General features: G+C 38.2%; 1 protein-coding gene across 1 annotated transcript in view; it reads left to right on the top strand.

The window, feature by feature from the left end:
- The window catches only part of SOX5 (SRY-box transcription factor 5), a 290,578-nt gene that overhangs the window by 217,706 nt on the left and 46,242 nt on the right, over window positions 1-26,630 (top strand). Inside the window, exon 9 of the mRNA XM_084290955.1 lies at window positions 17,949-18,095. Within this exon, the coding sequence (XP_084147081.1) occupies window positions 17,949-18,095 (147 nt within the window). The remainder of the gene's footprint in view (window positions 1-17,948; window positions 18,096-26,630) is intronic.

The raw sequence follows: 26,630 nt of genomic DNA on the forward strand, positions 1-26,630 counted from the left end.
TATGAGATCTGTTTCTCCCGAACAGGCCCAGGATTGCCAGTTTGTGTGCAGAGAGTGAGGTAAATTCCTTGGAGATGTAGGGTGCCATGAGGGGTGGTTCCCATCCTCCTGCCTAATGCACTCGGGGGTCTGAAAAAACAAGTCTCTGTCTGCATCCTCATGGGTGCTGTGCTGGGAAAGGCAGCCTGAGCCTCAGAACATCTGCATGGCAAGGCCAGCATCACCCCTGCCCTTCTGAAGGTGAAATGTCCATTCCGTAACTTATACTTCTGTCCACTATGGAGTGTGAAAACAGCATCTGGCAGCAAAGCATTTTCTTCTTCTTCTCCTAATTTTTCTTTTCCCTTTGTGGCTTGAAACACTCTTTACAAATTAAAACAGTGTGTTCTCCATTAATGCACCAAAACATTACAGCTTGTGATAGTGTTATTAAAGTGTTTTGGGCCATTACCATAAAATACAGCAGCATATTTATTTCATTAAGGGAACCAAATGGATCTAGCTGAATTTGGCAAAAGAACATGGCTGAAGTCCTATTTCATCTCTGATGTTGATTTTACAGTTAAACTCTGAACTTCTGAAAATTAGAAAATTCAAGAAGGAAACACTAATAGATGTGTTACATTTTGTAGTAGGTTAAATTGGCGTTAAATATCTCTTACTTTCCCTACAGTAGTTCTGCATTACTATCTGATCAATGTTCCCGTATTTACTTTGCAGACTTGGGGCTTATTGATGTTTAGGGCAAGCAATATGTCATAACACAGGATCACAGAATGGTTGAGGTTGGAAGGGACCTCTGGAGGTCACTTGGTTCAGCCCCACTACTCAAGTAGAGCCACCTAGAGAAGGTTGCTCAGGACTATGTCCAGGTGGTTTTTGAAAATCTCCAGGGAGGGAGACTCCACAGCCTCTGTGGGCAGCCTGTGTCAGGCTTAGCTGCCCGTACAGTATGGAAGTGCTTCCTGATGTTTAGATGGAACATCCTGTGTTCCAGTTCGTGCCCATTGCTTCTGGACCCAGCACTGGTCATGTCACGCACATAAAACTTATTTCAACTTGCTGTCTTGCAGTGTCACTAATAGCTGCCTTGGAATATAGTTCCTATTAGGCTAATTAACTTTATTTTCATTATTATGGCAGCCTTGTTTCTTGCTATACACTAGCCTGATATACTGGTGGCAAATGTAATTCGGACAGATTATATTAATGTCTATGTGGGAAAGATATTTAAAGAGGCCTGAAGGGATTTGGGAGCCCAACAATAATTAATTTCTTATGGTGGCTTTGAAAATAAGATATGCAACATTCACACTTAATCCTTCCTCCTTTCCACAGCTGTTCTATTTTTCCTGTGATTAGTTTTGTGGAAAGGAAACAGTCATTACAATTATATCAGAATATTTCATCGAGAGGTAGCATTAATTCAGTTTTCAGTAGTTGCAGTGAAAGATGCAAGTACCCAGCACTTCCCATCCCTAGTCCTTGCTGGCCAAGCTCACATTTGCATGGTAGCTTGTGTTTGAGTACATGGTGGTTGCATCCACTTTCAGTGGGGAAAAAGAGAGAACTGGTGTAATTTCCTAGCATTTTGTGTTGTGTGCTAGGTTGTCATATCCCGTATACTCTTGCATTAGATTTTTGCTATTGCACAGGTATGTGACTCTAATCAAATTGAATGTTCCCCTAAAAGCAATGTTGGTTACCCTGACTTTTATCATACTGTGTGGGCATGGGTGGATGAACTTTTATATATGACCTGAACTCAGACTGGAAAAGTTAGAGAGAATCAAAAACGAGCCAGGGCACCTGCCTACTTTAAATTCTTAAGTGTTATGGTTAAATTTATGCATATTCTTAAGTCTGATTTTTTTTTTTGGTATCAGTTCACTTTCACTTAATTTCATTTCACTTCAGATTAATTGCTACTCTGAATCAGGTCCTTAATGGATGTAGGATAGGTAGGTGGTTGCACATCAAATGTTCCTTTCATATCACACTGGGTGGCATTACAGGTTTGATTTCACTAAAAGGTATTGTTGCTCATGATCAAGTGTGGAAAGGAATGAATACTAAAAAAAAAAAAAGAGGAAATGTTAGATTTTAAAAAAAGAGCTGATCTGTCACTTTGCTCATCGCCTATGAACTGAATAGACTTCTAACACTTAAAATACTTTCTCCCCCCTTTCCTTTTTATTGCCTGGAATCTTAAGAGCTTTATCATTTGCAGTCATAAAATGAAAATATACACCAAACCCTCAAAGGGCAAGTATGAAATTAAATTATATTTGGGCAGCTGTAACCTTTTAAAACGATCAGATTCCAGTTAATGTATTTCTTCCTGTTCCGAGTGCTGCCATGGTGTTTGATGGTGGGAAGCAGTCCAAAGGGCATTGGGAGATAATAAATTCACTGGAAATTTCACCCTGAGGCGAGCCTCGATACACCAAGGCTTCCATTTAGCGGGACTGACCTAAAAATCTTGTCACATCCAAAGGTCACTTAGGTTGGGGTTGGTGTGTCCCATCTATCTTTCCCTGGTGCAAAGAATGACAGCTGAGCTCATAAACAGTCATCAGAATATGGAAGACAAGCAGGGGGAGAGTGAAGAGAGGGAGGAAGGATAATACAGCCGACAACTTAGATTTCCTCTAGGCCAATGAGAATTGATACCATCTTTGGGGTTGCTTGCATCTGCTACTGCAGAAATGGCAATTCAGTTTAAGGAGGTTACAGTTAACTGTGGAAGCCTGAAACAAGTGATTCCTCTCATCTCTGCAAATGCCATGTAATTCTGCAAACACACCCTACACCACCACTAACTAAACATTTTGTACTTGTTCTCAGTCTTGTTGGTCTAAACAATTTACAGTTTATACAATACTTTAATTTCAAGGAGGGTCAAAAGTCTGAAACACTTTTACTGTTTCCAGTTATGACCCTTATAGGTACCATCTATAAGAACAATTATTTTAAGGGGAACAATTTGGACAATGGAGCTAATTATAAACAACACAGGAAGGAAAGATACTTTCAGTCTTATGAGAAAATCTGTGACATACGTACTTTGGAATGTCAGTTATCCTAATCTTATTAAAATCAGTATGATCTTTCTACACCATAAAGTAAAGAAAGGTCATTTGACTGCGATTGTTCGTTATCTTCCAGCCATAGTTCTTACTTCTGCAATGGGAAGTAGATCCTTCCTATGTTTGCAGTAAATTAAATATCAGAGACAGGGCTCAGAGTGGAATAACAGAAGTATCTTTGAAGGACAAAGGTACATCTTATCATAATTGGTCTTCCTTAATTGGGGATGTCCCATGTAGAACATGTTCATTGTATCATTATGGCGCGAATCTCCTCAAAATAAGAGGAGGATGGGAGTGTGTGCTGGTCATCACTGGCGTGCAGGTGGCAAGGATTCCCTCTTGTACCTTTCCTCTTGATTGGAAAAATGTATTATGGTGGTCAGTTTCCTCCTGAAACATAGTAACACCACACATGGTGTAACTGGGTCTGATTCTATTTGGAATATGAAATTGAAGATAAAATTAAAAAAGAAATCACTATATAAAAGCAGTGCAACCTTGGACAAAAGAGGAAAAAAAAATCACAATGAATCACCTGTGTTCTAAAACTTGCAAGATAGTCGGTAAGTTAGGTCTCTAACTCCTGCTGGGAATTTGCTGAAGTTGCCCTTTGAACTTCACTAAATCAGATCTTTCTGAAGAAGATTGTAAATTGTATATTGCTTTGCTTGTTAAAACTGAAATGGAGTTTAACTGTTATTTTCAGAAGTATTTCACACATTCTTACATACTATATGTGAGGCAAACACAGTAAAGAAGGGTAAGATTGGCCAGATGTCAGTGTTTGTCATCATTTTTCTTGGGTTCACACTTTACTTTATGTTAACATATATGTTCTCCACACAAATGTGAAGTTGCAGTCTGGAGGCAACTTTGGGGGAGTTATATGTCCTCTTCTACATGTTTTGTGCTGAAAATGTGTCTGTATGCCTTACCACTTGTACAGCTTTGAGGAAGGCAAAGTCCCCTTCCATCTTAGTTATGCAGCAAGTAAAAAGGAAATGTATATTTTTCATGAACTTCAGAGGGGATGGATACATTTCACTTTAAAGAATTCATCTGCTAAAAAGTGGCACAGACACACTGAGCACAGAGTAGCTGTTTTTTCCTGGTTTGTACTCAGGGAGTTAGTATGAGATTCATCTTTAGCCATGAATGTATAATTCATCTGGCCTAACGTTGTGTATTCCATTCAGGTTTTTCTAAAGGGAACTCAAGGTGATTAGTTCAGACCTAGTCAGATGAATACCCCAAGTACTCCCACTTAGTGTCTTTCCTACCACAGTTCAATTTCTTTTCTCCATTTGCCTAGGCAATTCCAGTTAGTAAGCAAGCAACAGAGGAAAATAAAGTAAGAATATCTGTGTGTGTGCTGGTGGGAAATGGAGCCTCAAGACCAAATGATTTAATATTTCTGTAGTGGTTAGAATTTGTGAAAGACACTGGGTTGGAGTCAGTGCAGGCAACTTTTCAACCACCAAATACATGTAGCTTCTGCCTGTCAATTGAGTTTTCCATCCTTGGGAAGAGGAGATACCTTGCGGAGCTGGGCAGTGCTTTGCTCCTGTATGTTTTCATACATATTCATTCTGTTTCTTGCCAAATAACTTTGGACAATCAGCTGTGGTTCTGAAGTACATTAATGTTGTTAAATACGTGATGGAAAGATAGATGGTGAGAGTAAGGATAGTATTTAATGCCTGTAATGTTGGGAAGTTCTTTTAAGCTACCTTAGATGCTCCATTAATAAACGTGAATGTGATCACTGTCCCAAAGCCTGTGTTATGCCATGATATTGGCTGGAGAAGTTGAGATATATTTTACAGTTGCTAACTTTGGCAAAAACAAGATGTGTCCCTGTGTAATGGAGGACTGTACTGTTTCTTACATTATTCATGCTTCCCACGCTGGAGTCACAAACACTGGGTAATGTTAATAATTGTCATGGAAAATTTTAATTGGCAGAAGTGTTTAATGTACTAGCAATAGGCGGGAGGGACAACGAGACTTTCCCTGTTCTGGATTGAAATGTGACACATTGCTAGCAATAAAGGAGAGCACTGAATGGAGTCAATGTGGAGACAAGTGAGGAAGACTCCCGCTTGATATCCCCAGTCTTTCCCAAAATGGGGGTATTTACAAGTTGCCAACTGAAGAAGCAGTGAGTACTGTTCACCTTCCCACTGTAAAGAATAGCCAGTCTTGGAGCAGCATAAAAAGGGTCAATCAAATAGGTCATATGAGGAGGCAGATGTTGGAACATATTGTAATGGATTGCTGTGCGGTATGTGAACATGGCTTGTGGAGTACAGAGTTGGGGGGGAGAAGCTATCAGTGATGTTTTCTGCTGTGGTCACTGTAAATATCCAAATTCTAGAGGAATATTTCTGAACACAGGAAATCAAAGCGCTAGCATTCCTGCTGTGTTAGACTTGTGGGCAGAATGTTGGAAAGGGAAAAGGAATAGAAGTACGAGTCCCTCTGTAGTACTCTGTGTAATATGAATAAGTCTAGGTATTATCCATACACTGCCAAAGTCAGTGTCAGCCTTGGAACATGCAAGTATTTTACCTGAAAAAAAAAATTACAGAGCTTGAGACTATATTAAACACAGAACTGTTAAAACAGCTTCAATTTTAGCAGTGCCCCTAATTCACACCCACTCAAACACCTCCTCTCTCATTAACCCCATCACCAGACCCAAGTAACTCAAGTGAAATGAGATGGCATTAGGAATGAGGTAATGAACAACGATTTCTGGATAATGTTATTACTTCATGATAGCAGCTCTTGCTAGTGTGACTACAGTTAAGAGTGTCTTGGTGTTTCCATTGCAAACTCTTTGGTACTCCCACCCCTTCTGCTTTACAGACAACTACTCAGCCAAAAGCAATTTAAAATCTGATTTTACATCAATTTTGGCTGTTGTTTTGAATTGAAAATAGTTTAATGTTTTGATATCACTTTCTAAAACATGAAAACTGCTTTTTTCCCCTCTTAATCCAAATTTCCAGATGAACGATTTAAAATATGGGTTAGCTCTTTTTATAACCCAGACACATTATTAGCAGTTGAAAAGTATCTCCTAGGCTTGCACAGTAATTTCAATATTTAATGCTTCTGGACAAGCAGATCCACCTTTATGTTATAAGAAGTTTCATACAAAAAATTGACATGAAGGGGAAAATTCACAAGTCACCATTTTCACTTAGGAGTCTACACTGTCTGTTTTAAAAAACTATCCAGCACCTCAAAAGAGCTGTAAAAAAAAAAAAAAAACAACTTTAATAAATAGTCATGGATGAGTGAGGTGTAATAAGGGATTATAGAGATTGTTACTAGTTAACTAATGTTAATGTAGTGCACATCACTGGTTGTAGAATGTGTGCTTATGTAGGACCATATAAGAGATGTGTTAGAGATTACAGCCATTTTGCAATGAATGGCATATTTTTTTGCTTGAAAAACAGGAGTGGGGAGAGAGATATTTCTGCATTCTCACCATGTACATTTAGGGGCAAAAGCTGTGTAGTTAAAAGACAGGATGCTTCTATAGAGTAGCTCAGGTAAGCTGGAGTCTGGGACTTAGCTTTTGTGGAATGGGTGGAAGAGTGCTGGTGGAGAAATACTGAGAAGCTTGCATTGTTCAGCTGTCACTGTAGCACTTGTTAGGTAGGTGCACAGACATCCTCTGGTCACAAGAGCTTTTGTTCTGGCATGCTTAATTAGAATTGTATGAGTTTCCCTTGGTCAGCTTGATATTAAGAAGTAGAAGGCTCACACTTGATATGGGAACATGAGATTTTAGCAGCCACTTGTTACTGATATGGATTGATGAGACTAGAAGTAGGCATCATATTCTGCTGACCTGAAGATGAAGTTCCAAAGTTTATCGTACAAGCTCTCCTTGTGCTTGGGTGATACACAGCATGTGAGGAAAATAAAGTTAAAAATTTAATTCCCTTTGACCTTCGATCATGTTATTGTGTCTACAGTTTCTTAAACCTTCAGAACAGAATGTGCCAAAGGAGACATATTGGTATGAGTTCCAGGCAAGTTTTAAAGGTTTTCATGTGTGGGCTGAAGTCTGACCATGCGGTGTCATTGGACTTTAGTGTTTGTGCTTTCATTTTAGTGAAAGTCAGAAACGGAATCCTAAGGGATTTTAGATTTTTTCAGGGACCACTTGTGGGGGAACAAAGTCTCTAAAAATTAAGAATTAAATATCTGTATGTGTTCTAATGGAATATGTAAGTGTCACTCTTCCCATTACATCAGTAACGGGAAGCATGGAAATAATGAGATGAACCAGAAAACAGCTTCTTATGTTATTTCCTGAGAAGTTTGCCAAAGCTTCACAGAGGTTTTCAGTCTCTCTGGAGTTTTATGGACTCCACTAGAGGGGGAGTTCTACAGACCACACCCATTTTTATCATAAAATCAAAGAATTAAAAGATTTAGCATCTATTCAGTTGTGTTTCTACTACTTAATTTCATTAAATGGGCGCTTCCATATAACGGAGCAAACTCCAAAATAAAGAAATTAATTCAGTGCTTTTCTACTCTCTCCGCTGTCCACATGTATTTTGTTTACAAGTAAGGGCCCTCTCCTCCACACACTCTAACATACCCTTTTTGTACCTTCCCAGTTGAATAAACGTGATTTTTTTTCAAGCATATAAATTATTCAGTTTATAGCAATAGGGGTATAGGCTCTTCTGTTTGTTTAAAGTGGATAGGACTCACTATTGAGAACACTAGGAGTCTGACCAGAGCAAAACTCACCTTTCTGGTTTGAAACACAAATCAGATTTCCTCTGATTCAATGAGATTCAAGATGTTCTAGATCAAAGTTGGGCCAATTTCTATGTAGTTGGTTGGAATTAAGTTTCCCTACAGGTCTAGGAAGTTTGGTTGACCTTTTCTGCAGTCTTTGACTCCAGTAATGACAAGAGATGTTCAAGAAGAGAGAGATCCATGTGGGTTAAAGCCAGAGAAATTGTACATGTGAGATGGAGCCATCCATAGTTTTTGCCATATATTATGCTGGTGGGAAGGTGAGCTGGTAGCCCATATTGATACTATGACTTCGCAATAGAATCCTGTAAAACAAGGTAGAACTTGTCAGTTTTCTGAAGTTCTTTGCTGGTGAGCATGTAAGGCAATGGACATGAAGAAAAATTGAATGAAAAGTAAATGGATTCGTATTCAACTCTGATAGGACTTATTTAAAAGTTTTCTGTGGTAGAGAAACACTTAAGCTAGAAAGCTAGCACTGCAGGACTGACATTCTTTTCCCCCCCAAATAATAGCCTTATTCTACTTTCTTCACTTCCAAAAAATAAAATAAAAATTACTGTTTTAGCTGAATAAGGAGGCCATGTCATATGCTATTAGCACTACCTGGTAAGGAAAATTGCAGAGGGAAATATTCCTTCAGAACCATTCTAGGAATCAATTTGTTTTAGTTTAGCTCATGGAATAAGTATGTTTTCTTCTGCAACTTCAATGTTCTGTCCACCACCAGTCCCTCCATTTCAATTTTCTTCTTCTACCCGTACTTCCTCCATTATGTATTCTTTTCAGGGAGGCTTGGCACAAGGGTAGCAGCTCAGATGCAGTCCTCAGTTTGCCTTTAAGGCACAAATGTCACATTCTTTCATCTCTACCCAAACTGGAAGAGAGTAGCTGTGGCTTTCTGAGCCTGTGAAAGTAAGCTGTGTCAAATGTTGTGTATGATGAACTAAGAGTTTGCCAGTCGCTGTCTCCTGTGCCTTTTTCCAGATCCTTTCACTAGATAACACAACTCAGTTCAAAAAGTAAATTATGTTTTTGAATGAGCTGAGTGGATGTCATTGAGCTCCGGTACACATCAGATAACCAAGGAACAATGTTAATTTGTACTTTCACGGACTGCAGATGCAATTGGATGGTTCTCCAAGCTCAGTAATATTCTTTATGTTAGTGGTGAAACACTAGCAAGAACACTTTTCTCATCTTACTATTTGATACTGTCATTAACAAATGAATATATCCATAGAAGACCTTTAGGAAGTGCACTGGCAAAAATATCCAGATGATTTTTTTTCAATTTGTTTCTGTTGTTTTATTTATTATTGTCTCCTCCCCCAAACTGTACTTAGGTAGTATGACTCTGGTTCTATTGGTAGGTGGCTATCATCTTTCTGCTACCTCTCAAGGGGGACTTCAGAATTTTAGACTTTTTATGACAGCTTCTCACAAGAGTTTCTAGAGCAGGCTGCTTGCTGTGCTCTACATGTACTGCAAAATATCTATTTCTCTAATTTATTCCTGAAGAAAAGGAGAGCCAGTTCATGGAGGGATCTTATAATCATGAAGATATACCAACATTCAAGTGAGCAAATTCATGTTCTCAAAATAAGAAATGTAGTTGACCTTAATCTTTCTACCATGAGCTCTGCTCTTAACTTCAGGAGAAACAGTTTTCAGATTTGAAGTAATTAATTCAGTATCAGAACTAAAGCAGGCACGGAGTTTTCCTGACTTAATTCCCTGTTGAATACAGCAACTTAAAATGCAAACAGAAAATCTATAAATAAAATTGGAGAAAGAGTCACCTAAGGAGATGTGTATAAAATAGTGAAATGCCTTAATTATAGCTCAGTAATCTGAAATATATAGAACCTTATTTACAGTAATTCTGCTGGCAGTGTTTGCTTATTAACTACTCTAGTCACTTAATGGATAACAATGAATGATTATATACAATACCAGTCAAGTGAAGCAATGTAATATGAAATAAGTATTTTGTCAAATGGCCACTCAGAGGATTTTGCTCTCTCAAATGGGAAAATACACTTACTGAAGTCAGGTGCTCAGAGCTAGTTGCCAAAAATTTGGATAAATCAAAAAATAAGCTCTCGGGAAACATACTTTTGGTAAACAAATAGGCAGCAGTGAGTTTTCTCCTACAAATATATAATGTCTGTGCCACTTTGCTGTTTTCAAGCTTCTAAATTGGAAAAGCCATACTGGGATAGAAGTTTCCATGTGGAACCCTCATACAAACACTTCATCTTCATTACAGAATAGTCAATTTGTGATAAAGGGACAGCAGTTTACAAAACAAATGCCTATTCTTCTTAAGTTACACAGCCCTGTTGTTTGTTGGTCTTCTGCATTACCACTGCCTATCTGACTATATTCTCCTTACTAAGTACAGTGTCAAAGGTATGTCCTTACTTCAAAGAAATTTTTACCTTTTTTCATACAGAAGAAGCTCTGTTGACATAAGAATAAGTAATAGTACTGGCATCAAGAATGACATTATATTCTGTTGCTGCAGAGCAAATTAACATTTGGAATAAATTGTTGACTTTTTTTTTTTTTCTTTTTGTATGTACAATATTAATTGCTTCCATTGAAGGGGACAGCATTCATCTGTAACATTTCATCCAACAAGCTTTTTCCAGAAGACATTATCAAGTTTCCTCTCCAATATGCATTCCATATAGTCACTCTATTTCAATTACTGTCATATGGTGTGAACATGGTATATATGGAAATGTAGGCCACTTGGGCAGTTTTCCAGTTAAAAACTCTTCATTTGTAAAAAGCAGGCAATTTTAAATGCACAATGATTTTTTATCACAGAAACTAACAGATCTTATTAGCCTCTGATACTAAGTGTCTATTGATAAGTTCCTACAGTTGCATCCTGTAAAAGGTTTGTCTTCTTGCTATGGCATAGGACAAAGGAGACATGAGGTCTGGGCTCTAATCAAGAGTTTCCTACAGACTTCCTGTGTGACCAGGAATGGTCAGTTATGTCACAGGTGCTGATTCTGACCTTGCTAACATTTGAATAGCATTATCCACTGATAGAATTAAATAATGCTTTTGAGGAAACACTGAATTTATTAGAATTTTTAGAGTGCCATACTATGGTTATTGATTGCCTTTCCCATAAAAGTTAATATAAATAACAAATAGTTAGCTGCACTTTACCTAAAATGATTTCCTACCCATCAAAATTAGTTTCTAACAAAACTCAGAGCTACCACAAATTGGTAGCACATTTCTTGCTTTATCCACTGTGTTGTAAGCAAAGCAATCATTATTTTGAATATACTGCATTGATGATAGAATCCTTTATTAGTCCACATACAGACTTAGAAGTCATTCAGTTTTTCAGTGACCTGGACTCCAGCCTTGTTTCTGGAGGCCAAGAATCCCCAGTTGGTCATACCATGGAAGTTCCAAATAAGAAAAGAACTAGTGCATTCAGCCTGGCATAGGCAGAGCGGTTCTGTTCACTACAATGAGATTATTCTAGGGAATAAGGGCTGTGGGGCTGAAACCAGGGAGATCAGCTACCAGAATCATATTTTATGGAGACGTGTGGTTACTGATTCTAAAAGTAGTGTTTTTCTAATATGAGAGAGATGGTGGTTACAAGACTATGTTTGTAACTTGCATGCAAGAAACATATAAATGAAGCCTTGTTCTGTTTGTGAATGCTTTACAGTTTTTTTAATGAGAACTTGTTTTTCTTAGCGTTTCTTTCTAAGGAAGTCTCATATTTTCTAAGGCTAGAGAGACTATTAGATTGTCTAGTCTGACCAAACAAGATGTGGAATATTATTGGGCATAATCAAGTCTTTGTTTAAAGTTCATCTTCCAGAAACACTTCTGATCTTGACTAAAACATCAAGAGACAGAATCCACCTTTTCTTTAGGCAGTTCCTCCAAGTGTTACCGACACCCTCTGCTTAAAAGGAGCACATTACTTATCTATTAATTTGATCAGTCTTAACTTTTAAGTATTTATTGTTCTTTCTTGATTCATGGCTTATTTACATCTCATCTTCCCCTAGACTCAATGCTGAGCAAAGCTAGGATGGAAGTTTTCAAAGGAAAAGCTGGTTACTGTGACCACACAAAAGAACAGTTTAGCTTTTCAACATTTAGTACATCCACTCTAGTCGCTGTGTGGTCCACAACTTTGGGGCAAATTCATCCAGCTTGCTGTTTTTTACTCGGTGAATAAAGGAAACACTAGTTCAAATGAGGTCCTCTGCCAGAAAGAGTCTCATTGGACTTATGCACACCTTAGCACTGACAGCTAGGGCAATTTTGGGGTGGAAATGAGAGTGATAAAGATAAGCAGTAGGTAAAACAGTAATAATTATCCAACTCTAATCAGAATTCTAAAGAACAAAATTAAATAAAAATAAATAAAATAGATGCATCTCAGGATCTCAAGCTATATTGACATTATGTAAAAATAACACAATGTGAAAGCTAGCAAACTCAAGCAATGAACTGAGTAAAATTTAGTTTCCAGTGGGTTCTTTGTGCTAGGTTTTAAGGCGACTTATTAAATTTGTGTTCATGTATTATCTTTCTTTTCTGAAATTCTCCCAGTTGGTGCAAACAAATGGCACTTAAAAGTCTTTGCTGAAGTTTTGAATGTACAAATTAGTGTGTCCCTTTGAAGTGTCGGACTGGGAATCTTTGAAGGAAACTTAGACACAGGAAAGATGAACATTTGGCATGTGTACCTTTTAGATATATAATGAAGAGAGAGATGAAGAACTTTTTTTTGCATATCCATAAAGAATTGCTACCTATCACTGATGACAGCATCTTTAATTCTAATTTCTGTACTTATCTTTTTTTTCCTACATTGCCACTACTTTTAAAAACCTGTCTTACAGTAGGACATGTCAAATGTTTGTTTTAAGTGAATTCTTTTTTTCTAATTTATTATTAAGTTTTTAAATTAAAAAAAAAAAAAGAACAGATCCAAAATTAATTCCTTCTGCGATAATCAAACACTTTGCATGCCTTATATAAGCATTGCATTTGCGGTAAAGAAAATTAAATTTGTATTCTGAATGAGAGATCTCAATTTATACCATTTTTTCCCCCAGATTATGCAAAAATCAAAGCTATCAAAGCTGTGAAGTCAGAACAGGCCCATTCATGTGTGTATTTTTAATGATGGGTCTCAGAATGACACAGAAATTGAAGTGTTGAATCAGTCAACAGTTCAAACATTTAAGCACAGTGTTTTGGAAATTCATTACTGTGTTAAGTCCACTGAAGAATTAGTTTATATCAGAAACAAACTCATTGCAGTAACTGATTCAGTTTCCAATACAACCTCTCTCTCTCTCTCTCTTTTTTTTTTTTGTTGTGTTGTGTTTTTTTTTAAGAACAGCTCTTAATCTCTAGTGTTCACTAATAAAAATATTTTAATAAGAGATAATACAGTAAAGCAAATGTCTATAGGTGCTTGAATCAACTATCTCTGCCTATGTAATTGCTAACACTTTGTTCAACCCTTTTTAAAATTGCTATTAAATCTCATTCTCATTTTCTGTATTAATAGGACAAGAATTCATTTTTAGTATATCCTCAAAGCAGTAATGAGCATTGTTAACATGTAACAACAATGCCCAAGGGGAAAGTTTTCAAAGCTGGTCTAACCTTAAGGCTTCACTATTGATGTACTACAAAGTCATCAGGCCAAGAGCTGTTAGAGCTAGTCCATTTGGAGAGTTCAGCTGAATATTTCTGTTTAATATATTGGAAGAATTATAAATGGTTTTGGTAGTGACCTAGGAAGAAGTGGGGATTTTTGTTTAATAGCTTAAGAACAGAGGGGCAATATTATAAAAATAACTTTACCTCTTGCTCGTTTTAAAGTATCGTATTGTGCTTCTGTTCTGATGATTTTGCTTCCATACAGATTTTCATAAGAGGTTAACGAGAAAACATTAACAAGGCATGCAATATTGCACATGGGCAGGAGAGCTGAAACATAGTTATGTAGTTATAAACAAACAATAGATGTTACTTTTTAATTGCTTTTTCAGAAGCCTAGTTCTGCCTTCTTGAAGACATAGTACCTATCTTATTAAAAGCAGAATAATATCCTTATTTTATTTGTTACATATAGGAAAAAAAAAAGTTGTCTAGTAGTAATGCTTCACTGGTTTCAGCCAGCACTGACTTCAACTAAATGCCTTAGTCACATTAAATGAGTCCAGAGCCTATAGATTGATTGTCCAAATTGTAGTGCAGGAAAATGACGTCCTTGATTTCTAGCATTTCAGAATGGGTCTTTAGGTTGGCTGTAGGTTGTATAAGTGGCTTGAGGAGTCTGTGTTTGGTGTACATACTAAGAGGCTCAAGAATAGTGTATTACAGCAGTGATATGCAATAACTTCATTTTCATTTCACTTTTTGTGATCTTGGTTTCATTACTGTGAAAAATATAAGGTTACGTTTTAGATGACGGTTAGGCATTTAAAGAGAGACTGATTCCTACACTCTGTTGAAATTCTACCAGTGAAGCAGAGGTAGAAATGTTCTTTTGTTTGAGTTTGTTTTGTCTGTGAAATGAATGCATAGATTGTTGTCATTTAGCCGTCTTGATTCGCAGCACTTTGTCACACCGTTGCCCTTTCCTTGCATATAAGCTGAAGGTCATCATGTCCTAAAACAGCTAAATATGAACAGACAAGTTCAATAATGTCAAAGCTCGAAAATATTGACAGTCTAAGAAATGCACTGCATGTTGTATGTTTCTGTCCATTTTTTAAATGGTTGGGAATATAGAAGCAATTCTGTTGGTTAAGTAGAAATCGGACCTTTGCAATTCCATGCGATAGATGTTTTTCACCTTTGAGCTTGGCCCGACGTTGCTTTTCAGTAGAATACCTGGTCTGTATTGTAGGAAGGGATTTTTTAAGAGGGCATTCTCACAAGGGACCTCTTATAAGATTTCATTTAATGTTTGCTTTAAATTTGCCAAATCAATTAAATAGAGGTGAGATGTTGAACCTGATAGCAGGAGGACTAAGTTTGTACAAATCAAGAATGAAGTCTTTATAGGTTTTCTTCCACCTCTTTCCAGATTACTCCACTCAACTCTCTTGTAAGAAATCTGTCTTGTGGTATATTCCCTGAACTGAGAAAATGGCATGATTTGAAAATCCATATATTCCACATACCACCTAAAGATATGGCTTTCTTCTGGGCTGTTGCATGGGGAAAATATTTCCCCATGCTTATTGAGTCATCGTCTTGTTTGCATATGTTGTCAAAAAGCTGGTTGATGATAATACTGTAAGGAGGAATGATTCCTTCCAGCACGTTTCTCATTAACCACTGGATGCATGTTAGATGGTAACGATTCTTGGACACCATGTTGTGAATGTATTTTGTGTAACTAGTGCTTGTGATTCATTCTTTGGACCTAAACTGAAGGCTCAGAGCTGTTTGAGGTAGAGATTTCCCTAGTTTTTCAAGGTAGGGATTCTGTTTGAAAATTCTTCCCCAAAGGCTTACAGACATTTCTGGGAGTCTCTGTCATCTACAAGCCAGTGCCTATGTGGGCCTGTCAGTGATCTCCAGTTGGTTCAGGACTACTTAGTGTCCAAACTGACTTTTATTGTTTTTTACCTTTACTTCTGTTTGCTTATACCTAATTTATAGATTCTCAACAAGCTTGAACCTTTCCTGCACAATGGCCTTTCTGCTTTTTTTTTGTCTTTTTTTCCCTAGTTCCCTCAATTTGTTTTGTTGTTTCTTGAATAGGGAGCAAAAGAAAGGCAAAACTTGATCCACTCTATCATGACCAGAGTCCAAGTATGTTGTGGTGTTCTCTAGCCATGTATCCTATTTTTTAAACAACTGTTGCCCTTCTTATATATTAATTCATACATAATGCTGGTTTGGTTTTTCTTGAACTGCCTGCTGCAGATCATCTCTGGTTCACACAAACCCTTGTTCTTTTCTCCCTGATGGATTTAGTCTTCTTTTGAAAGAATAAATGGATATGAACTTCAACTGATAAATACATTCATTTGAATCTGTGACTGATTTGTGACTGGATTGTTTTTGATGACTTTTATCTGTAGTTGATTTGCATCTATTTGGCTATGACTGTCTGGGGGTAACACATGGAATAAATGAATAAATAAATCTGAGGAAAAGGCAGAGAGAGAATAGATGAATGGATGATAGGGAAGGACAGTGAGACTAAACAGAAAGGGATGGATAAATGGTGATTAAGAAGTACAGAAAAATAAGGAACAAGCAGCGATCAAAGTAGAAAAAGAGAAATTAAAAGGATTCAAAACTGAAAAGAATAGGAATTCTGAAAAGAATAGAAAGAATGAAAAAGAAATAAGGACCTGGTGCCTGATTACACTTATAGCAGCAGAAATTGGATGCTTTTAATTATGTGAAAGGGCTAGGATTGTTTACCAGTGAAGGGAAGAGTTTGTGCAGGAAACTATGGAACAATGTCCAGGGTTGGGATGATGTACACCCTTACTCATTTCTTCACCCCTGAGTTGTCCCACACTCAGAACAGTAAATCTTCATTTGATCAAGTTAAGTCTTTGCTACAAGGCTTACATACTATCAACTCTCAGTAGCAGTGTTTCTCTATGTTTTGCACAGTAATATGTGGAATATTTTCTGTAAGTTTGATTGTACTGAATCCTCATTTTACTCTTTCAAGTTTGCTGGGTTTAGTTAGCATTCCATTGTGCCCTCCAGTCTGACCTTTGTTCTTTTATCAGCATATATAATTAATTAAAAAATAACAGCAAAACAACTAAGTAACACTTACAAGACCTTCTTAGACTAGTCATATTGAAGGTCCCGTGTTTTTTCACATCAACTTCCATGTTTCTGCATGTTATCCCTTGTCATGTTGCATCTTAGACACTCTGTTGGCACCTGCAGGCACAGAGCACCATTGTGCAGTGTTACACATTACACATGTACTGCACAGTACAAATAATACATAGCATGAGTCTTTGAAACTGAGGCTGTGACCAAGGAATGAAAGTCTTTGTTATTACATTACCTGCTCTCCCAGGCATCTGACTTCTATTTGGCTTCACTTGAATTCCTCGCTATTCACAAAGCAACAACAATTGCTGCCCACCATATTTATTTTCTCTGCTTTTTATTCAGAGGTCAGTGCAGCTTCCAGGCACTGACAGTTTGCCTATTTTCTCTCTGCTTCTGACCTCTATCCACTAAACTCTTACTATAGTGCTTAACTTTAAAGAGATGACTGTAATTAGAAGTATTCACATGCTAATAATCAAATATGTGTTTAAAGTGCCTTGCTGGTTTGAAGGGAAAAAACATTCCCACTGTGTATCTGTTTTCTATCACAAAACAAGATCTTAGTCTTGACTGGAACTTCTAGTTGTTAATGGGTAGCACATCCCCACCAAAATTTATATATTTATATTGGCTGTATTGGTGCTCCAGGACGCAACTGAGAGTGGACTCTCACCATAAGTGCTAAGGAAAATTTTGATGTTCCCTGCCCCAAACACCTTACAGCCTGTGCAAACAAGACAAAGAGAAGACAAGCAAGATGAGGAAATGTAAAATGGTAGCACAGGGACTGATATCAAACGTTATGTGAATTTCCAAGTGCTCAATGCATTTTGTTGGAGATGCTGTAATAGCTGAGGCCTCTCAGGAAAGGAAAGATTGCCCAGTAGCTCGGGCAAGACATGAAGATTAGCTTTTGTTACTTGTTTTGAATCCCTGGACATACATGGAAGGTAGGACATTTCTCATGGTGATGTCTGTCATTTGTCCCCTGAGGAATGAATCACAAAAGTTGAGATGACAGTTTTTGTCTTGAAATATGCCAGTGTGCTAAATAAAAAATATCCATCAGAAAGACAATATATGATCTACAGTAGGAGAAGTTTTTGGAGAGTTATTTATTGATGGTTTCTTTTTTTTTTTTTTTTTCCTTTTTTTTCCCCCCTCCTCTTGTCTCTTTTCCTCGTGTGTGTTTTCTTCGTTTGTTTATTTTTACAGCAGTTGTATGCTGCCCAACTTGCTGCAATGCAAGTGTCTCCGGGAGGCAAGATACCTGGCATACCGCAGGGTAACCTTGGTGCTGCTGTATCGCCTACCAGCATCCACACAGACAAGAGCACAAACAGCCCTCCACCCAAAAGCAAGGTACTGTACCAGGCCTGGCGGCACAGCAATCCTGACAATGTTGATACTTGCATGTATGTTTTTTTTTGTTGTCTGTGTGCCTCTCAGTTTTAGGCAGCTTTGTTTTCATGATACCTCTGTGAAATGATTGTATTCTTGGTGGGTTCCTTTGCAGTGCCTTAGCTATAATACTGTTTTTTCCTCCATCTTCAGTAAAGGGTAGTGGGTGGAGGTGACAGCCCTCCTGTGCCAGCCCACAACTGTCATTTCCTTTCAGGGCACTAAATCGTGGTCAGATTAGCAATCTGGAAAGCAGTGAGGCATCCTGGGGCCCACTGAGAGTTTATGGAGGAACTAGTCTCCAAAGCAATGTGTGTTGTGTTGTGTTGTGTTGTGTTGTGTTGTGTTGTGTTGTGTTGTGTTGTGTTGTAGACCATGCTGGGATCTGTTCATAAAAGGTCTGATGAGTAGTCTTGGCCATAGCTGGGCAATTAGGTCTGCACTCATTGAAGAGGTCAAGGTAGCAGCTTGCAGTCACATCTGTGTAATGCTGCCAGTGCATGACCAGTTAGAGAAAGAAAAAGACACAGTATGTCCAGTGGAAGAAGATATGCTCAGCATAAGCCACAGCCGAGCAAAATTAACCAGTCAAAACTGAATGGCACTTTTTAGTTATTGCAAACCAGCTAGGCAGAATTCAGTTAAGGAATGTGGAGAAGCAGCAGTCCCATTTGGGTGACAGCAAGAGCTTGATAAAAATGTGCTCTTTCTTTTTGTTAGTGTCCTCTAGCATGCTGTCCATGTCCTTTATTGTGTTGGAAAAGATTCCTTGAATTGACAATGGTGCCTTGTTTTTTACTGTAACAGTAAAGCAGCACACATTAAAAATAATCAGACGAATAAATAATACCATTGTCAACTCAGTGAGATACATGTCCAAAGGATAAAATAGATGGTGTGGAACCAGTGGTTGTTGTGTTAATGAATCAAGCTTTAGGTCTGTGTTTTCTGCCTTCTCTCCTCAGTAAAGACTTTCTGGCTTCTCAAAGTTTACCCTTGGCTTGGCTTCTTCTTTTGTGTACTGTAGAGCTGGGATCACAAAGCCATGCAGTGCCTGATGATACTTTTTTTTTTTTTTCCCCCCAAACGTTGTGTCTATGGTTAACAAGAAATTTTTGTGTGTTTTACAAGGGGAGCTTGTGTGTGGCTAGTGGCTTGCTAGATCCACTACACTTAAAAGCCCTATGTTGATTTTGGATCTTTGTGCACAAGTAGAATGTCTGGTGAGATCTAAGGGGGCGCAGTGTTTATTTTGTGGCAATTGTGGAATTACAAGGCCTGCCATATCTACTGGTAACATCAAGCACAACCGTCTTACTGGCAGCTGTCAAGATCAGCCCTTGTGTTTTATTGCTTTTTCATATTTGTAGGTGTTCCAGTGCCTTTGGCTTGCAGTCCTGTAGGACACAAACATAACTTATTTGCAAATAGCGGAAAAAAAAAGAGTGGGCCACAAGGAAAGGAAGGGGGCTCCAAAAGGCTGTAAAATTGTGCAGCATGAGCCCTGTGATGCATGCTGTTTTCAATCTGCTGTGTGCCAGTTGGAAGCTCGGAGAGAGAGCGAGAGAAAGAGAAAGGATAATGCTGAGAAATGATAGAGTGGCTGTGACCTCCAAGCTCAGCCTGGAAATCCAAGACATTGATTTCACTTAGCATTCCTGCTGAGAAATCCGGCGGAGTTCAGTTGTAATAAAAGAACAAGATTCTGTTCTAATGGTAATGGCGTATGACAGACATACCACTTTGTCTGTCCTCAGCACCAGAGAGAGGAGAATTGGAGAAAGGTCACCTGACCCGCCTGTGGTGTTGTGCGAATGCTATACTGAGCTTTGAACTCCAGCCTAGAAGCACAATTATTTATAATACTAAATGATAAAGGAACCTTTATAGAGCCTACAGTAATTAGAATAAAGCTTATACAATAGTGCAGTGGCCTGGCTCAGAAAACACGCTGGCAAATCCCTTGTAGTGTCAGAAACTGAAGCTTATATGTTGAAACTAAACACCTCTGTTTGTGTCTGTGTGGACCGTCCTTGGCTTTTTCAGAGCTTGTTTGTGTTCAACATTTTCACAAATATATTGTTTGATATATTTCTAAATTAATACATATTTTTAGCTGCTGTCAGGGTGTATCTGTCTGAATTTCAGAGCCTTTTCTTTTTTTTTAACCCCCAGCAGCAACTTGGTTCATGAGGTTAGTTCTTGGTAGTCTTTCTCACTGTTACTGCATGTCAGATCTCCACAGATGAACAGTTAATGCCTTAGACAAGCTTTTGATAGATACTGTTTGCTGAATTTTTATTTTCAACCCACAGTTTACATTGGCACAGCTTTGGAAATACACTGAAGTGTTTAGAGACAAGGAGACAGCCTTACCTGAGAGTGTGTCAAGCTCCTGGCAAACATCTAGGTCACTTCTGAAAAGCTATGTTTTTTCCTTCTTGTATAGTGTTAAAGTTAGTGTGCTGCTCTTTGCAAGGATTCTTCAAAGTCGGCTTCAGCAGCAGATGGAACAACTGCTGGCTCTAGAAATGCTGAGAAGCATCAGAGGGAGTTTGCCAAGGATCATCCTTTAAATCTAGTAAGACTTCAACACATCCCTGAAACTCCTCTAAGACCTTGGCAACTCCCATTTTGGCAAACCTTTTATCAGTGGCCCTCACCAGTGTTTGAACATTGTGCTGGCCAGACTAACCTGGCATCTTCTGTTGTCTCACTCGCCTTTCAGCAGATGTGACCTGGAATGGTCAAATTCACTTCCTAGGTTTCTGTACTATAACTTTTAGGAAACCATAGAGATGCCATTATGCTGTGCTGTACACATTCTGTCAAGTTTTGGTTAGGAAACTGAGCTGGTGTCATACATTCTTCCAAGAAGAATCTCAGTGCCAGAAAAATTGATTTAAGAAACAGAGCTAGTGGAGCCTGTCCAAAAGAAAATGCGTGTGTCTTGCGGAAATGGATTTTAACACAGCTTCTTCTTGAGCAGTTTTAAAAACAGCCGGTATGCTAATCATACCATTCAAATTTACCAAGGCCTCCTCCACAACCCATTTGAAAGGCAACTGTCTTTTAAGTTTGCCAAATTGTGCTGGATTTCCAAAGTCTGTCTTAAGCACATTTTGCATTTGATCCTGTAAATGCTTGCATGCTGCTCAGCTGGGTGTTCAAGATTGTTACATGCTCCCAAATAAGTAGAAGAGGATGGGCACAGGTGAAGATAAAAAGTAGGCAGAATAGCTTAACCAGCCAATCTTGTGATTACTTTCAATCCTCTTGCTTGTACAAGACCACCCAAGAGGGGTTAAAAAAGCCCACAGTGTTGTAAAGAATATGTTTATCTGAACGGTGACCCCTACCGCGGTACCAGGATCCTCACTAAGTGGCATCTTCATTGTCATCAGGTGAGGTCATCATGCTCTTGAATAAGCACAGCAATATCACCCTCACTTGTAAACAGTCAGGGCTCTGTTCAATCCTGCTTTTGTTCCATGCTTTTTATGTTGCACATTTAAATATAGCATCTAGTGCTTATGTGATGTAATATCCTAGCCCTTTCCATGTAACCTTTCAAGTACAGTAATTCTGGAGTGAATTTTCAATGTAGCTTATAAATGTAGCTAAATGATTCCCAGTATTTAATGGAGCACAGTGTATTGTCTGTAGCATCTGCTGAAAACCAGGAGCAATTCAGTGTGAAATGTGACAGGAGAGAATTCCTGGGCAAATTTCTTTTAACCTTGTTATGACCTCAGCCCTAACCCTACTCACAGTTGTGTCTCCATCAATGACAACAGCACACGGATTGTCCAAATCAGTTTTTTTATTCTTTTCAAATACTTCTGGCAGTGATGTTACTATTTGCTCAGCAGTAGCACCTGGGAGTTGTGACAAGGAAAGGAAATGTGTTTCAGACAAGCCAGAAACAGCACTAAGCAGTTGGATATACACAATCAGATTCTCCTCGGCTACAATATCCAGACTAATATCAGTATGAATCCTTAACCAAAGATGTTTTTTTTTCACATTATCTTATCCCTCTGATCACCTAAGTAAACACTGGTTTGAAAATTTTTTATGTCACCTATGGTCAGCAATAGAATCTCATTTGAAAGACTTGGAGCTTGCCCCTCTACCACAGCACAGACTGGTCTTCAAATGGCCAGAGATTCTCCAGGGGAAGTTCTAATTTGAGGAATATCTTCTGGCAATGCTACAGTTGCTGCTACATGCACCAGCTGCCTCTTGCATCCTGCTTATAGTGTAGGAAGGATAGAAAAGGGGCCTACAGTGTGCTTATTACTCCATTCTCACCCAGACAAGGCAAGCCTGGGTATGAAACTGCAACTGAGTCACTGTTGAGTTTCTCACCAACTACGTCCGACACCAGGGACAAAATAAAGAACAGGAATGTTTGGATATGGGACTGCTAATTCAGACACACCACAGGCTATGTTATTAAGAAAAATAAGAAAACTATTCACTATGGGGAGCTGTTAGGAGATTTTTCTGTCCCAGTCAAAACTGGTGAGACTGTACTTTCCAGTTTCAGTGGGAAAGCTCTCTTGACTGAGGAAAAAAAATATGAAAAAAAAATATATAATTAAAAGGAGGGAAAAAGAACATGTCCCTAAAATTGCCTACTAATAAAAACGTCCATCTAGATGATATTTCTGATTCTACTTCATACAAACTGTTGACTTGAACTTCATTTTAGGTGATTACCCTAAGCAGCCCTGTTAGTTGAGTATATCTGTCTCACTTTCTCTCAGTTCTCTCTTTCATATGGTAATGTAGAATGTCAAAATTCATCCTGGGGAGATCTTGGGGAAAAAAAAATAAAATAGGCTCTGTTATGTACATAGCTGCATTGGCTTGCTTGCCACATGGAGCTATGACTGTTTCAGGAGTCTAGCCAATATGGCTAGACATACAAATTCCTTGTACCCTCACAGTTTCCATTTCTGATCACATTGTTTTTCATGATTGAGTATGTTAAAGGAAAGTATTTAATTTCAGTTCTAGAGATGATAGATAGGTTGCTGTTCAAATGAAGAAGGACATCAGTGTTTCCTCTTCCTAACATTTCTTTTTATTTAATGTAATCAAGTATTTTTGGAAATATGAGCTAATAGTTCTTCACAGCACTGTGAAGTAGTTCAGGTGTAGGGGCAGACAGCTGTGTCTTTATAAGAAGACTGATCATTTCTGTGTACAGGTGATCGAATGGTGTGACTGTTTGTGTTAGATGGGACAAAACTCTTTTTCTTGTCTGCAAAGTGCTGGAGAGGAGAGGAACAACCTGTCTGAAAGTAACCCATTGCACACATTACGTCTTGTATACTAAAAGCAATTACTGTCCTCCATATTAGTTGAAGAGCTCAGCAGCTGCTGAATGCATATCCAAGCAGCAGGAAATTAAGGCATTCTTACTTTCTGTAAAGGGAGTACTGGGGTATTTCAGAGTGAAGAACAAGAGTTATCATTAAAGTAATGTAAGATGCACCATTTCTGCTACAATGGAAGGGCTATGTTTACAAAAGTTTTATCTCCAAGATTTGCAAGGCTCTCTTATTTTTGAGAATTTATGGTCTGGACATAATTCTTTATACACCAGTGATTAAAAATAAAACCCACCTTGCAAATGGATGTATTAAGCTTTTCAGCACCAGAATAGCGGTTAGTGATAGAATATTATCTATCACTACATTCAAAGCATTATTCAGTGCTTGCATTTCTCAATCCATTTGTCAGTCCATCAAACAGGTTAGAATAGCTGCAGGATAATTAAGGAAAAGTTTATGGTATGGATGCAGTGATGTATAGGGAGCTGGAAACCTCATCTGCCTTATCTGTGCTAAGCTACTTGGTGCTGTGCTACTTCTTTAGCATCTGTGTCCATTCTTAATGTAGAGTTTGTAGCTAATTATCTCTTTACCTGGAAGCTTTTTTCCTTTGCTGCCCATGCTTTTAATCCCAAATAGCAAAATACAGAGCTGGTGACAGAATCTTTGAGGCTATTCTCCTCTTCTTTGCTCTGCTTTCTATACACAACATCCAGGCATATAAACAATGACTTTTTAAACCATTTGCCAGAGCACAATGAAGTGATGTGTGTTAATGGAACTTCTTAAGATGCTCTTCTAAAATAGCGAGTATGTTCTGAACAATAAAAACAGTGTTAATAGCAGTATCTAAAAGGCAGCAGCAGTAACAGTAGGGACTTGCACAGCATTCTCTCTGCCTTCCAACCCTCCCTACTTTCCTTAAAATAAATCAAATACATAGAGGGGCTTCTAGGATGCTTTTTCAGATTAACTCTCCACAGCTCTGTTTCCTGATATCATGTCTCTCTGGTTGGAGCCTGTCTCTCAAGACGAGTTGCCAGCCAGTCAGCCCTTGTCAGACTCAGTGGGCGCTTTTTATAAAGAAAACTCAGAAGAAAACATAACAAAGAGAAAAGGGGGGAGGAAAAAACTCTGAAATCTGTGCTTGCAAAACAAAAGCGAGCCACACAAATTAAGCAATACCGCGGCATTTCTGAAAGAGATCTTCAGAAATCAGACGGGGAACAACAGAGATGTAAAGCAAAATGGCAATGACAGACATGCAATGTGTGCTTCTTACTAGTTCATTGCTGTTCTTTGCTGCTAGTGCCTTCCTTTAGCTGGTATGAATAAATAAAGCATCCACTTTCTTCCAAGTGGGAAAGTTGGGTGGTAGAAGGGTAGCAGATAGTAGTTTTTACTGTTTTTGGTTAAATGAACCACAGCAGTGGCTTAACACTGAAGACCTAGGTATTACACCATGCACTGTTACTTTCAGCCCATGTCCGTTTCAGAATCCCTCAGTGTTCAAGAGCGCTGGAACCTGACATTTGGTTTCAGCTTTGTGTCTTATTCTGTTACTTAGAAAACATTGACTCCCGGTGAAGCTGTATGACAGAGCTACCCATTTAGTGTCACTTGGAACAAAGCACCTGAATGAGAAAGAGCAGCATTTTGCAAGAAGAGACGGGGGAGTCCCAAACAAGAAAATACTGTCACAGATCTGAGCATTTTTTTTGGTAGCATTTTTTAATGCTACCAAGATGGCTGTTGAGTTGATGTTGCCAGTTGGTCAAGCCATCCTAAAAACAGCAGTAAAAGGGTTTAAGGAGAGTGTAAAATCTGGAGCTGCATAATGTAACAGAGCAAAGTTCGATTTTTCTAGTTGTGGTGTTTTTTGTTAGTCATCCTCACCTTTTGGGCGCTTTCATTCAGTGGGAACAGTTGGAAACTACTTAGGAGAGGTTCTTTCTGCTATGGAAATGGAACCAACCATGAGGAGAAATATGAGAAGTTCATCTTGGGATGCAGCATTCTTCTCTAGTGGCTGTCAGGTATTGCAGTGGACATCTTTTACAGCACAGCAAAGATGAAGGATCAATACCAGCTCTAAGTTAAACATAGGTAACAAAACCAGCCAGTATATAGTATCACGTTAATTTCTAGTTCCCTTCATAATATGAAATTCAAATAAAGTAGAAGTCAAAAGTCCTTTATTCCAGAGAATTATTTTTCTAGAATCTGTGCTGTTAGATTCTATAAATCAAGAAATATGTTTATTCCAGGATCACATATGCAAAAAAATAGCACTGTAGCCATGTACTGACTTCATGGATTAGAAGACAGCTTGAAATGGAGCAGAGGACTCTGCTTCTACCAGGTCTTTTTAGAAGGAAACCAGGTACTTCACTTAAGGAATGAAATCTTTCACAGCTTCAGCTGTATTTGGGTATTTTGTAGTACGGTTTATAATTGAAAGTAAAGTACATAGGCTTCTTTGACAGGGATGTGTACTGGACAGCAGTGTAGCCATCTTTTACCAAATAAAGAACTTCTTTTCAACATAGACAGTAAGTTTCTGAGGTGAATGACTCAAATTCTAATATGATCATTCAAGCAGCTTCTAGAAGTTCCTTGCTTTGTCTGCAGAGGAGTGGTTTTCTTCCACGTCACATACTAGATTTGAAATTAGATCCTCTTGACACATTCCAGCAGAATGCAATTCAAACTAAGCATCAAAGAAATAAATTTTGTGGTAAGTATTCCTGTACCCAGTGTTGATTGATCACCATTTAACAAGGGAGCTCTACAACTTCTTTCTTTTTTTATTTTTATTTAATCTAAGACATTTTAATCTGTAATGTTAGCTGTAGATAGCTGAAGAGAAACAACATGAACGGCAGAATGATGAAGGAATCCATTTTATTTTCAAAGAGGCAGTTTCTCATAGGTTAGTGTTAACTCTAAAATTGTATGAAGTGCTTGGCAAATATTTCACTGAAGTTTCTGAGAACAACACATTTGTTGTACAAAATACATTTTGAATTATGTAGTCTAAAATGAAATGGTAGGAGCTGGGATTTCAGAGAAATTGTGTGTAAATTGACACTTTAGTGTACTCATTTAACAGGGCAGTATAATTACATCTTGTGATTTTATAATGGACAGT

Source organism: Netta rufina (genome assembly GCF_964035555.1).
Source record: "Netta rufina genome assembly, chromosome: 1".
Taxonomy (NCBI): domain Eukaryota; kingdom Metazoa; phylum Chordata; class Aves; order Anseriformes; family Anatidae; genus Netta; species Netta rufina.